We start from the raw sequence: 12268 nt of genomic DNA, 5'->3' as shown, positions 1-12268 counted from the left end.
AATAAAATTAATAAACTAATTTAAAAAATAATAAATTAAAGATAATTTAAAAAATTAAATATAAAATAAAAAATATTTTATATCAATTGAAATTATACATAAAAATAAAAAGTATTTTAAATATAAATTTTTATCTTTATTTTAAATTAAATACTATTAAAAATAAATAAATAAACTTAACAACATTTTTATATAGTTAATTATAAATAATGTTTCTAAATTTTTATTTTTATTTTATTATACATAATAATATAATAAATATATTTAATATTTTATTTAATTTAAATTTATAAATTTTATACTTTTTAAAAATTAAATAATTTATAAAATTTTTATTTTTATTTTTAATGTTTAAATTATTTTATTAAATTTATAATTTTAAAAATAAAATTATAAAAATTAATGGTTTTAAATTAATAGAAAAGCAGCTGAACATTAACATTAATGTGTTATAGAGACAACATTGCATGTCCAAGTCCCAACCGTGTCATAGTGAGGAGTGATGGGAATGGTTTCTTAATTTTTTTTCTATGATGCACGGATACTGACACAGATACGGGACACGATACGACATGGGACACGCCGACATGTGAATTTTAAAATCTTACATGACACGGGGATACGCATATATATAAAATATAAAGTATTTTTTAGATAAATTGTAATGATATTTTGATATTTTATTGATATTAAAATATAAATTAAAATTTTTATTTATTTTAATTGTCTTATTTTAATTATATCAATTATTTAAAATATTTTTTGTTTTAATAAATAATAATATATACTATATCTAAATTTATTTTAAGAATATATGTTAAAAATAAGACTGGACACGCGGACACGTGATGGTATTTAGGTGTGTCCAGGTGTCCGGAGAAGAATTTTTTATTTTTTATTAAGACACGATTGGACACAACAGACACGCGTGTCGGACAAGTGTCGGTGAATGTCGTGTCCAAAATGTGTCCCGGCGTATCCGACACGCAGACACGATAACTCAGCGAAGTGTCCGTGTTTCATATATTTTTTTTAACCCCTTGAAAAAATACAGTGTGATTTTTCACTATTAAATTATTAATTTTATAAATAGAAATAAAAATAAATATAAAAAAATAATAAAAAAATAAAATTAAACAATGAATACCAACCCACCCCCGAGGAGTGACTACTATCATTGACTTGATTTGCTTCACAAAGAAGGTATCAAGTCCCTGTTGACTTCTTCTCTAACTTCCTACGAACTGACAAAAGATCTTCCAGCCTCCTCCATAAGCCTCCTAAGCCTCAGCTTGTATATGTTTGAGTGAGAGCATCACTTTTAACCAGTCGCTGCTATGTCTTCCCAAAACCAGGAACCCCAATTCATATATGATGCTTACATTAGTTTCGGACTGCAGCTCCTTCATCCTTTTATTTCAGGTCTCTATGATGCACTCAAAAGTGTTGGACTGCATGTTTTAGCAGACCGCACCGAGCCCAAGACTAATATATCTGACGCAATCGAACGATGCAGAGTTTCTATCATAGTTTTCACAATAGCTTATGCTGAATCAACCTTGTACTTGCAAGAACTCGTGAAAATAATGGAGTGTCATCGGAGGAAAGTTCAGAAGGTTGTGCCCGTGTTCTATTGCTTGGATCCCTCCGAAGTATGCAATCTGAGCGGTCATTTTGGGGAGATTTTGTCGCGAACTCTGCAAGGAATCTCAAGGGATGAAAACAGGATGTTGAGTTATGGGACCGCCCTTCGACAAGCTGCTTCCATTTTACCCAGGTTTCTTCCAGATATCTGGTAATTAAAATCTCCCATGTTTTTTAATGCTTTGATCTTTATTCTTGATCAGCCATGACCTTTTGAGTATCTTTGGCTTGTTGGAGACTAGAGTGAACGTGATTTTGTCATTCAATTCTTATCATGTTCCTCTGATAAATGTGCATATTGAACAATGTTTGTGAAGGTACTAGAGAGTGAGAGGGTTTGAAGAGAGTTGGCAGAGAAAACAAAGATAGCGAGAACGAGTAAAACGAGCGACTAACAAAATTTATTATTTTTTTTTGTCAACATTTGGCTAATTCTAAACTAAATTCTAAAATCTAAATTCTAATCGTATAAAAAAATTAAAATTTAGAGAAAATGATAAATCGATTTCTAACTTCTTGCCTTTTTGGTGTGTGGATATTTAAGTTCGGAAATTTAAAAATACATTTAATTTCTTGATCTTTTCAAAATCTGTACACATTAATCTCTGGGTTTAATTTGTTCCATTTTAAACTCTCTCTCACGTGTGCATCTCTGTATCAACCAGGTCATACAACGTAAGTCACATTTGATTTTTTCTTTAAGTTTGACAGACCCAAATGAATATGAGGGATCAATATGTCTAGATTTTGAAAAAGGTTAGAAACTTAAATGTATTTTTAAATCTTCAAAGACTTAAATATCGGTGGATCAAAAAGTCAAAGACCTATTTATTCTTTTCTCCAAAATTTATTATTTTTGACTATCACTTAGTCATAAAATCAATTTCTTTATTCTAGTTTCTTTAATTTAGTAATCCAACAACATACTTTATGTTATAACTAGAATGAGACCCGCGTGATACGCGGGACGGGACGGTAAATTAATGGTAGTATATAATAAATATTAAAAATTATTATATTTTGTAGAATTAAATTAAATATATGTAAACTAAAGTTAAATTTGAAAGGTGTTTTATTTAAAATAATTTGTAGTACAAAAGATTTGGATGGTGGAGTTATACAAAGTGATATTTTTATTTGGTGGTTTAATTTTTGCATTTGTTTTAGTTGATGGATTTAGTCTTCTTATGTGGCACTTGTTCTTTTTTTTATTGGTTGTTGTTAGAGTTGTTGTTTTCTTCTTTCTATTGTAGGTTCTTGAAAAGACATGTTCTTTATGAATTGTTAAGTTGTATGCACTTTCTATTATGTTGTTTGTTCTATCTTTGCATGTATGTTCTCCTTCCGTGTTTTGAATTTGTATGATTTTCTTTCTCCTTAATCTCTTGATGAGAATGTGATATTCGTCTGATGATATTAGTATTGGCGAAGTTGGTTCCTATAATCAACTAATAATATAAATTAAAAATAAAAATGATGTCTTGAATAAGGGATTTTTTTTGAAGTATCACCTGTTTTATTTGTTGTAATAGGTGTTGAGGTTCAGTGTTTTTGGTTGGAACAAATGTTTTGGTAACAGTGTATTGTTGACAACCTTTTTTGGAATTAAAATCATTTATTTTGAATTCAAATATAAATGTAAGGTTGCACAAATTTTTCAATTGAGGCGGTGCTTCCATGTCATTACTTTTCTAGAGTGTCATTACTTTTGAAGCAGTTGTGCTTTACAATTTTTTTTTTCTTCGCCATCAAATAGTACAAAAATTATTGTAGCACTTTGATATGAAATAAGTATTGGGTTAGTAACTAATAATTTGATAGATAGGATTATGAAAAGTATATAGAATTACCTTATTGTTGGATATTGTGGAGTTTGATTATATGTGCCACAAATGTAGTTGTCTTCTTTTCATCTAATATAATCATTTCTAAGCAAAGAGGTTACTTTTCATCTGTGGTTGTTAATGTTTTTCATAGACGAACTACGCAAACTTTGATAAACTAATTGTCTGTTTGTTTGGTAATATTGTCCAAAGAATGATGCTCCATTGAGTAAGTTTGAGATGTTGTATAGTTCAGAAATAAATTTCTTGTGCTAAATTTGATGTTATTTGAAGAAATAGTGATAAGAGACTTATATAAGTAGGTCAAATATTATGGAATTTGAATATCTATAACATAAAATTTATTATGATTAATTATATTATTATGACATTTGTAATGTAATATGGATGTTTATTACATTTAATAAGTTATTTATAGAAGCCAATGAGTAATAGCTCAAATGGCATAATCTCCCCATACTCAATTAAGAGGTTGCGGGTTCAAGTCTCTTATCTTTGGTAAAAAAAAAAGAAGTTATTTATAAAAATTAATTATTGGGGGTTATAAATTTATTGTATTGTTTATAATGGTAAAATATAATAAATATAGGAATATTGATTCAATGTGTGGTTACAAATTTGATTTTTTTTTTTGTGACAAATTTGATTAGACATTATTAATTTTTAATTATCGGTGTTTTTTATTTTTTTTTTGTATTTTTTTTTTTTTGATTTGGAAATAATAGGTGATTTGCATAACTACCTAACAGCATAGTGACAGCTATCAATATTTCTAACAAACTAACTTAACTAATATCCCTAATCATTTGTATTATTGGTTAATGATTATGCTTTATATTTATATTTTTTTCAGGAATAACAGAGAAGTTATGAGTCATATAGTTGGACATGTTACATCCTTGATAGATTCAACGAAATTATTCATTGCAAAGCATCCGGTGGGAGTTGACTCTCGTGTGCAAGATTTGATTCAACTCTTAAACAATCAGAAAGCAGATGGTGTCCTCATAATAGCAATATGGGGAATGGCGGGAATAGGTAAAACTACAATTGCCAAAGCCCTCTACAACCAAATTAGGCACAATTTCGAGGTGAGGAGATTTGTCCCAGACATCCAGGATGGGAAGGGGGATTATCCAATATGGTTGGCTTCCAAATTTAAAGAAGAGAGGCTTCTTTTGTTTTTGAAAGACCAAGTTAAAACAAAAGCGCAAAACTTCGACTCAACAAGAAATATATGGTGGGAAGGACTTCGTTGCTTAAAGGTACTTCTTATACTTGATAATATGAGAAGTGAAAGAGAGCTGGAGGTTTTGCCAGTAATTCCTGAATGCTTTGGTCCAGGGAGTATAATAATCATCACGACAAGGACTAAACACGATCGACTTCATGAGATTGGAGTTAATCATATATATAGAGTGAAAGAAATGGACTACAACGAATGTGTTGAGCTTTTTAGTTGGAGCGCATTCAACAAAGCCACTCCTGAAAGAAGTTTTTCTGGTCTTATTAATTATGCAATTGAATATTCTGATGGACTGCCACTGGCTCTTGTGTGTGTTGGCTCTGCTGTATCTGAAAAAAGTATACAAGAGTGGGAGAATGTATTGGACAGCTTCAAAAGATTACCCTTTCAAGATGTATGGCAGGTTTTAAAAGAAAACATAGATTCTGTTGGATCTGAAGAAAAGAAAATATTCCTTGAACTAGCTTATTTGAGACATCTCTTTATTGGAATGAATCGAAATGATATAAGTCAGATATTACAAGAAGCTGGACATAATGCTGCACCAAGAGCAATTAAAGGACTTGAAGAGCATAGTCTTGTGTGGTTTGATGAGGACAAGCTTTGCATGAATCGTTTGCTACAAGACATCGGAAGAGAAATGTATATGAAGCAATCATCGATTGAGCCTCAGGTTTGTAGGATGTTATGGTTTATAAGCACATAAATTGATTTATAGTTGCCATTTGTTTTTGAATCTCGTTTTGGAACATAACAAAGAAAGAAAAAAAATTGCAACTCAATAAATTCATTAATAATAAAAATAATTTTTTTAATATAATAAATAGTTAAAAAACTTTTAATTAAGGTGAATGTATCCTACTTTTAATTCAGTTTATAGTGTATGCTGCATAGATTTAATACTTGTCCGAAAGTTAGTTCAGTGTGTTTTATTTTCACATTTAAAAACTTATGCAGCAAAGGCCATATGATGTATTCTTGAGCTTTCGAGGCAAAGAAACTCGCTCAAAGTTCATCTCACATCTTTATGCATCTCTTGAAAATGCTGGTATCTATGTTTTCAAGGATGAAAACGGGCTAGCAAGAGGGGAAAAACTCTCAATCTCGCTTCTGAAAGCAATTGGAGAGTCTAAAACTTCTATCATTATTCTGTCACCAAATTATGCATTTTCAAGATGGTGTTTGCAAGAGTTGGAAGACATCATGATATGTTGTAAAAACAAAACTCAAAAGGTGCTGCCAGTATTCTACCATATAGATCCCTCGGAAGTGCGAAATCAGACTGGTAAGTTTGGACAAGCTTTTGATAATCTTATGAAAAGATGCCCGGATAAAATAAAAGGCAAGGAGCAGAGTTGGAGGAAAGCACTCCGTGAAGTTGGGTGCATTGCAGGGTTTGTCATCCGAAAATCCAAGTAAATTAATTAATATCCTTCATATTTTGCAGGAATCTCTCTATTCTATCTACAGGTGTTTAAATATATAAAGTTTGGACAAATTCTAAATTTAGGAATTGCATACTAAGATTCTTTTTCTTTAAAATTTCTTCCGATATAAAAGCATATGAAATTCTTACTGATATAATTCAACTTAATTTTGTCTAACTTGCGTGTGTTTATTTTCTTTAAGCAACACTATACTTACAATGAAACTAAAACACCTTGAGAAAGTTGTAAATCTTCTCTTACTGTGTGTATAATCTCTAGTGCCTACGGTGCAGGAATGAAAGTGAGGATATTAAGAACATTGTTGAACAAGTTACTCATATGCTGGAAATGAAGGAATTGTTCGTTGCTAATCATCCTGTAGGAGTTGAATCTCGTGTTGAAGAGGTGATTCAACTATTAAAAGACCAGCACCAAGAAAATCCTCTACTACTTGGTATATGGGGCATGGGAGGGTGTGGTAAAACAACCATTGCCAAAGCGGTTTATAATAAAATTTTCCGTGAGTTTGAAGGTCGGTGTTTCCTCCTAAATATAAGAGAAGTTTGGGATCAAGATAATGGAATTCTTCATTTACAACAACAACTTCTTTCTGCTATCTACAACACAACGAAAATAAAGATTGAAAACACTGAATCTGGAAAATCAATATTAGAGAGAAGACTTGGCCAGAAAAGGATACTTCTTGTACTTGATGATGTGGACAAATTGGAGCAGCTAAATTCTTTAGCTGCAAGTCATAAATGGTTCTGTCCTGGGAGCACAATAATCATCACAACAAGAGATGAACATCTTCTTCGTTGTCTTAGAGTTGATAAGTTATATAGTATGAAAGAGTTAAATGACAAAGAATCCATGGAACTTTTTAGCTGGCATGCATTCAAAGAACCATGTCCAAAAGAAGAGTTTGCTTCACTTGCTAATGAAGTTGTTTCATATTGTGAGAGATTGCCACTGGCTCTTGAGGTAATTGGGTCACATCTGTTTAATAGGAAAGTATGTGAATGGAGGAGTGTTTTGAATAAACTCAAAACTATTCCAAACAATGATGTACAGAAGAAGCTTAAAATAAGTTTTGATGGTCTAAGTGATGATAGGGATAGAGAAATATTTCTTGATGTAGCATTTTTCTTTATTGGAATGGACAAAAATGATGTAACTGATATATTAAATGGCTGCGGGCATTCAGCTGACATTGGAATAAATATTCTTATGGAACGATGCCTTATTACTGTGGACACTAAGGGAAAACTTGGCATGCATGGTTTGCTGCGAGACATGGGAAGAGAAATTATTCGCGAGAGTTTGCCAATGAAACCTGACGAACGTAGTAGGTTGTGGAATCCAGATGAAGTGCTTAATGTATTATCAAAAGACATGGTAAGAATTTCAAGTATATTTTCAAATTCATATAACAACAATGATATATTGTGAAAACTTTTGTTTCATCATTTTTAATTATATTTTCAAACAAGGGTGTGGAACTTCAATTATATTCTGTTCTCTTGAATTTTTATCATTCCACCTGATTGGAGTTTTAGTTATTTGACTTTTTTTCCAATTTTTTAGTGCTATTTTAGCTACCCTTAATCTAATTTTACTTTTTGGTTCCTATCATTTATAGGGAACAAAAGCTATTGAGGGACTTGCTTTGAACCTGCCAAAGTCATTGAATCCAACTCAGTTAAAGGCAGAAGCATTTAAGGAGATGAAGAGACTGAGATTGCTTCAGTTTACAAATGTGCAACTTGTTGGAGACTTTAAATACCTTTCAACGGATCTTCGATGGTTGTGCTGGCATGAATGTCCTTCAGAATATACAACTGCAAACTTTGATCAAGGAAATTTAGTTGCTATTGACTTCAAATATAGCAAACTCGACCTTGTATGGAAGAAGGGTCAGGTATAAATTCTGACTTTTATTTACTTTTGTGGTTGGACATAGCAAACCTCTAACAAAGAAAACTTCATGAACAAAGCTCATGATCTTTTTAGACATGTTGAAAGATTGGAGAGCTTTGTATTCTTATAGGTGTTTGTTTTGTGTTTTGTTTTTTTATATGAGAACCCTATTCCCCCACCTTTTCTGTATTGCTGTTTTCTCATATTAATGAAATTCTTATATAAAAAAGTATATACCTATTAACAAATTTCTAAAAACAATTCAAGTGAATTTTCATATATTCAAATCTAGTGTTTTTTTTAGTTCATGAATTCATCTCCTTAAAATTCTTGCAGATGATGAAGAATCTAAAAATTCTCAATCTTAGTCATTCTCAACACTTGACACAAACTCCTGACTTTTCAAATATGCCCAATCTTGAAAAGTTAATACTCAAATATTGCCCAAAGTTGACTTTGGTTTCTCATACCATTGAACATCTCAAGCAAGTTCTTCTAATCAATTTGAAAGGGTGTTCGGGGCTTCGTGTACTTCCAAGAAGTATCTACAAGTTGAAATCTCTCAAAACTCTCATTCTTTCAGGATGTTCATTGATTGATAAATTAGAGGAAGACATAGAACAAATGGAATCATTGACAACTTTGATGGCAGATAAAACTGCCATAACACAAGTGCCTCATGCACTTCTAAGATTAAAAAGCATTGTGTATGTTTCTCTGTGTGACTTTAAAGGATTATCGCGCAATGTGTTTCCTTCAATCATTTGGTCATGGACCTCTCCAACAAATAACTTCTCACCCCAAGTGCAAACATTTTTGGACTTGTCAAATCTTGTTTCCTTAATAGTACCAAATAGCAACTCTCAAGGCCTATCATCCATCATCAGAGAGCTTCCACAGGTCCAGAATGTTAGGCTGGAATGTGGCTCACAACTTCAAATTATAGGAGATGTAGTTTCTAATACTTTTGATGTCACAAACTGCAATGAAATGAAAGTAACATCAAGTGCTTCAAATATCTCAAAAGGGAGTAGCTCATCATTAATTGGTTACTGCAGTGAAGATGACATTATTGAATCAGAAAATTCCTTGAATTCAATTTTAATTCAAATGGGAATGAGTTGTTCAGTCACAGAGTTACTTAGGGAAAATATTTTGCAGGTTTGTTTCTATCTTTTTCTACCAATTTACCTTTTGTTCTATCATCAAAATAGTTTAACATCTCTATCTTTTTTAAAATGTTTTAGAAGGTATTTCAAAATTTTAGAAAATGCTAATATATGATATGGTCCATCCTAAAACTCAGAATTAAATTATTTTATCTCATTCATTTTTTTTAACAAAATAAAAATGATATCTTGTTGTATCTTTATTTTATCTCATAATAATAGAAAAATCTCTCTTTCGTGTACTGCCAAAATATGTACCCGAAAGATTTTGACCCTGATAAAATGGATTTCTAAAGAATTAAAGTCCCTTGTGGTTCTCCAAAATATTATGGGTGTTTGACAAAATAATCTAAGCAGGTCTAAATTTTTATTGAACAACTTTTGTTCTTTGCAGTCCATTTTGTCATAGTCAAAATATTTAGGGTATTGTCTTTGCATCTTAATCGTTACAAATGTATGTAATTCACCTAATTCTTTTTTTTTTTTTTTTTACCAAAGATATGAGACTCGAACTCGCAACCTCTTATTTGAGTATGGGGAGACTATGCCATTTGAGCTATTACTCATTGGCAAAAAATTTGGAAAGATAGGAGACTTAAACCCGCAACCTCTTAATTGAGTATGGGGAGTATATGCCATTTGAGCTATTACTCATTAGCAAAATTTGGAAAGATAGGAGACTCAAACCCGCAACCTCTTAATTGAGTATGGGGAGTCTATGCCGTTTGAGCTATTACTCATTGGCACCTAATTCAAACTAAGTCATGAAATTAACTATTTATACCTAATACTTAAAATTCCAATACTGAAGTATGTTTTTCATTATACAGAAGTTTAATGCAAGAGTACCTGGAGATTGCTTGCTTCCTGGCAACAAGAATCCTGATTGGTTAACATTCAGTTGTGAAGGTTCTTTTGTAATTTTTGACATCCCTCAGGTGAATGGGCATAAGTTAAAGTCAGTGATGTTGTGTATCATCTATTCTTCTTCCTCAAACATTGTACCTTTAGAAGGCCCTATCATTAAAAATTTGTGTATCATAAATCATACAAAGACCACCCCTTTTCTCTACGATGGAGATACACTGGCTTCACTTAGAGATGATGAATGGCAGAAAGTAATAGCGAACCTTGAAGCTGGTGACAAAGTGCAGATTGTTGTTTCTTCCGGATTAGGATTCACTGTGAAGAAGACAGCAGTTTATCTCATATATGCAGAGCAACAAGCTGAAGGTATTGTTTGTGGTGATGATATGGTAGCAGATGGAAATATCATTGTTCATGATGGAGAAGAAAATGATTTACTTCAAGGAGTAAACAAGAATTTCTCAAAAGTAAGTGCTCATTGTCTAAATATCTACAAATGTTATTTTAAAAACACAATTTAGTTCTGTCCATATTTTTTAAAAACAAAATTTCTCAAAGGTATTTTTTGTGCTTATTTTTTGTTCATTTGCTAATTGTCTAATGTTCATATCTTATTTTCAGAAAAATTTGAAGTCACATACAAAACGAAAATTCAAAGAGTATGATGATACCAATCATTAATAGGGTGAAGATGTTTTTAGATGATCAAGGACTATTGGCACTTACGAGTTGAAGATGCACGTAAGAATAAGCTAAAGAAAGATAAAATTTACCAGTAGTTTTAGTATAATTTTATATTTATTAATTTCTATTAAATATATATCATCAAATGGTTTTAAACTTTTAATGTATGATGCACTAAGTTATGTTTAGACACTTTGTATATCATGAAAAATTGATGGCAGGGGTAATACAAGTATTGGCTCCATAGATGATGCAACATGAGATGCACTTAACTTTTAGACCGCTACTAACTAGTACATTTTAATGAGAGAATCAGAAAATCTTGCTCAAGCCATTAGCGAACCTAATCAATAGTCTTAACTTTTACATACTAAGATAAAAGAGATTGTGCAGATATATGCATAGCATTTTATTTTTCTATATATAATGTATATAGTTCAAAACCGTCGCCTTGCAAATTTGTATTTGTTTCCTCGGTTTAAATAAAGCTCTATCTAGACCCTGTAAATCTAATTATATGGATGAGTCATTTTAGTTGACAAAATTGTCAACCATGAACCAAATTAGTTTAACCGAGTTAGCCCCAATCCAACTTTTCCCTAGACCCCCTGCATAAAACTGCAACAAAATTTTGAAAATGTACTTTACAAGAGTCAAATATGTTATTGCATTCTAGTATGACTGTATGAGGAGATAAAAGATCTTCCACAGCCAAGTTAAAACCATGCTATGGCAGGTTAAGAATCACTAGATGTGTTAGACAAAGTATTAAAAGGAGACTTCTGATTCTACCAAGAAAATTATGAAAGCTGACCTCAAACTTGCTTCAACACCCAAATACAACGCATTTGAAGAGACTGCAAATACAACACAATCTCTTTCAGAGGATAAAAACTCATCTGCGTTTATCTGTGGGGACAAGGACAAAAGAATTAAGGATCACCTGTTAACTACCTCTTTCAAATCTAGATTGAATACAAATCAAAATGCTGTTTCCATTTTGACATATGTTTCTTCAGTAGATTATATGCCTTTAAACCTTGAGGTTCAGAGATTTCCAATGGAGTTTTAAGACTCAACTCAACAGGGCAATGATCATCAAATACCTCTTGTCCGAGACTTGGACATGGAATATAAATGTATCATAAATTTCATCACTATAAACAGAGTCCCCTGTAACAAAATCTTTGGCAGAGCAATTGAATGCCATTGGCCGATATATTTAGAATTTAGAATTTAGAATTTATAATTAGAGTATTTCGACTAAAAAATTCTATTTAATATCTATTTATGATCTATTTGTCATAAAATATAACTCTACATCAGTTTTTGTATTATAAATATTAAATAGAGAATTAACCTGAATTGGTTGATTATTCAGCTCACTTGTCTTCTTAAAAAAGTGTTTGAAGTTTAAATTCCATCTTATATATGCAATAACTTATTATTTTGTGCTAAATCTTTAAA

The 12268-nt window shown here is 31.3% G+C and overlaps 1 protein-coding gene across 1 annotated transcript; it reads left to right on the top strand.

Moving 5' to 3' along the window:
- Positions 1-1162: 1162 nt before the first annotated feature.
- Positions 1163-11087, top strand: LOC112727911 (disease resistance protein RPP2A). Its single transcript, XM_025777847.3, has 8 exons — positions 1163-1795; positions 4342-5407; positions 5692-6149; positions 6455-7559; positions 7804-8082; positions 8418-9242; positions 10081-10584; positions 10739-11087. The coding sequence occupies exons 1-8, from the start codon at positions 1338-1340 to the stop codon at positions 10796-10798; spliced, it is 4755 nt and encodes a 1584-aa protein (XP_025633632.2). The 5' UTR covers positions 1163-1337; the 3' UTR covers positions 10799-11087.
- The last annotated feature ends 1181 nt before the right edge of the window (positions 11088-12268 follow it).

Source organism: Arachis hypogaea, chromosome 12 (assembly GCF_003086295.3).
Source record: "Arachis hypogaea cultivar Tifrunner chromosome 12, arahy.Tifrunner.gnm2.J5K5, whole genome shotgun sequence".
NCBI lineage: Eukaryota > Viridiplantae > Streptophyta > Magnoliopsida > Fabales > Fabaceae > Arachis > Arachis hypogaea.
Note: the sequence above shows the minus strand (reverse complement) of the source record. Positions and strands in the feature narration are given on the sequence as shown.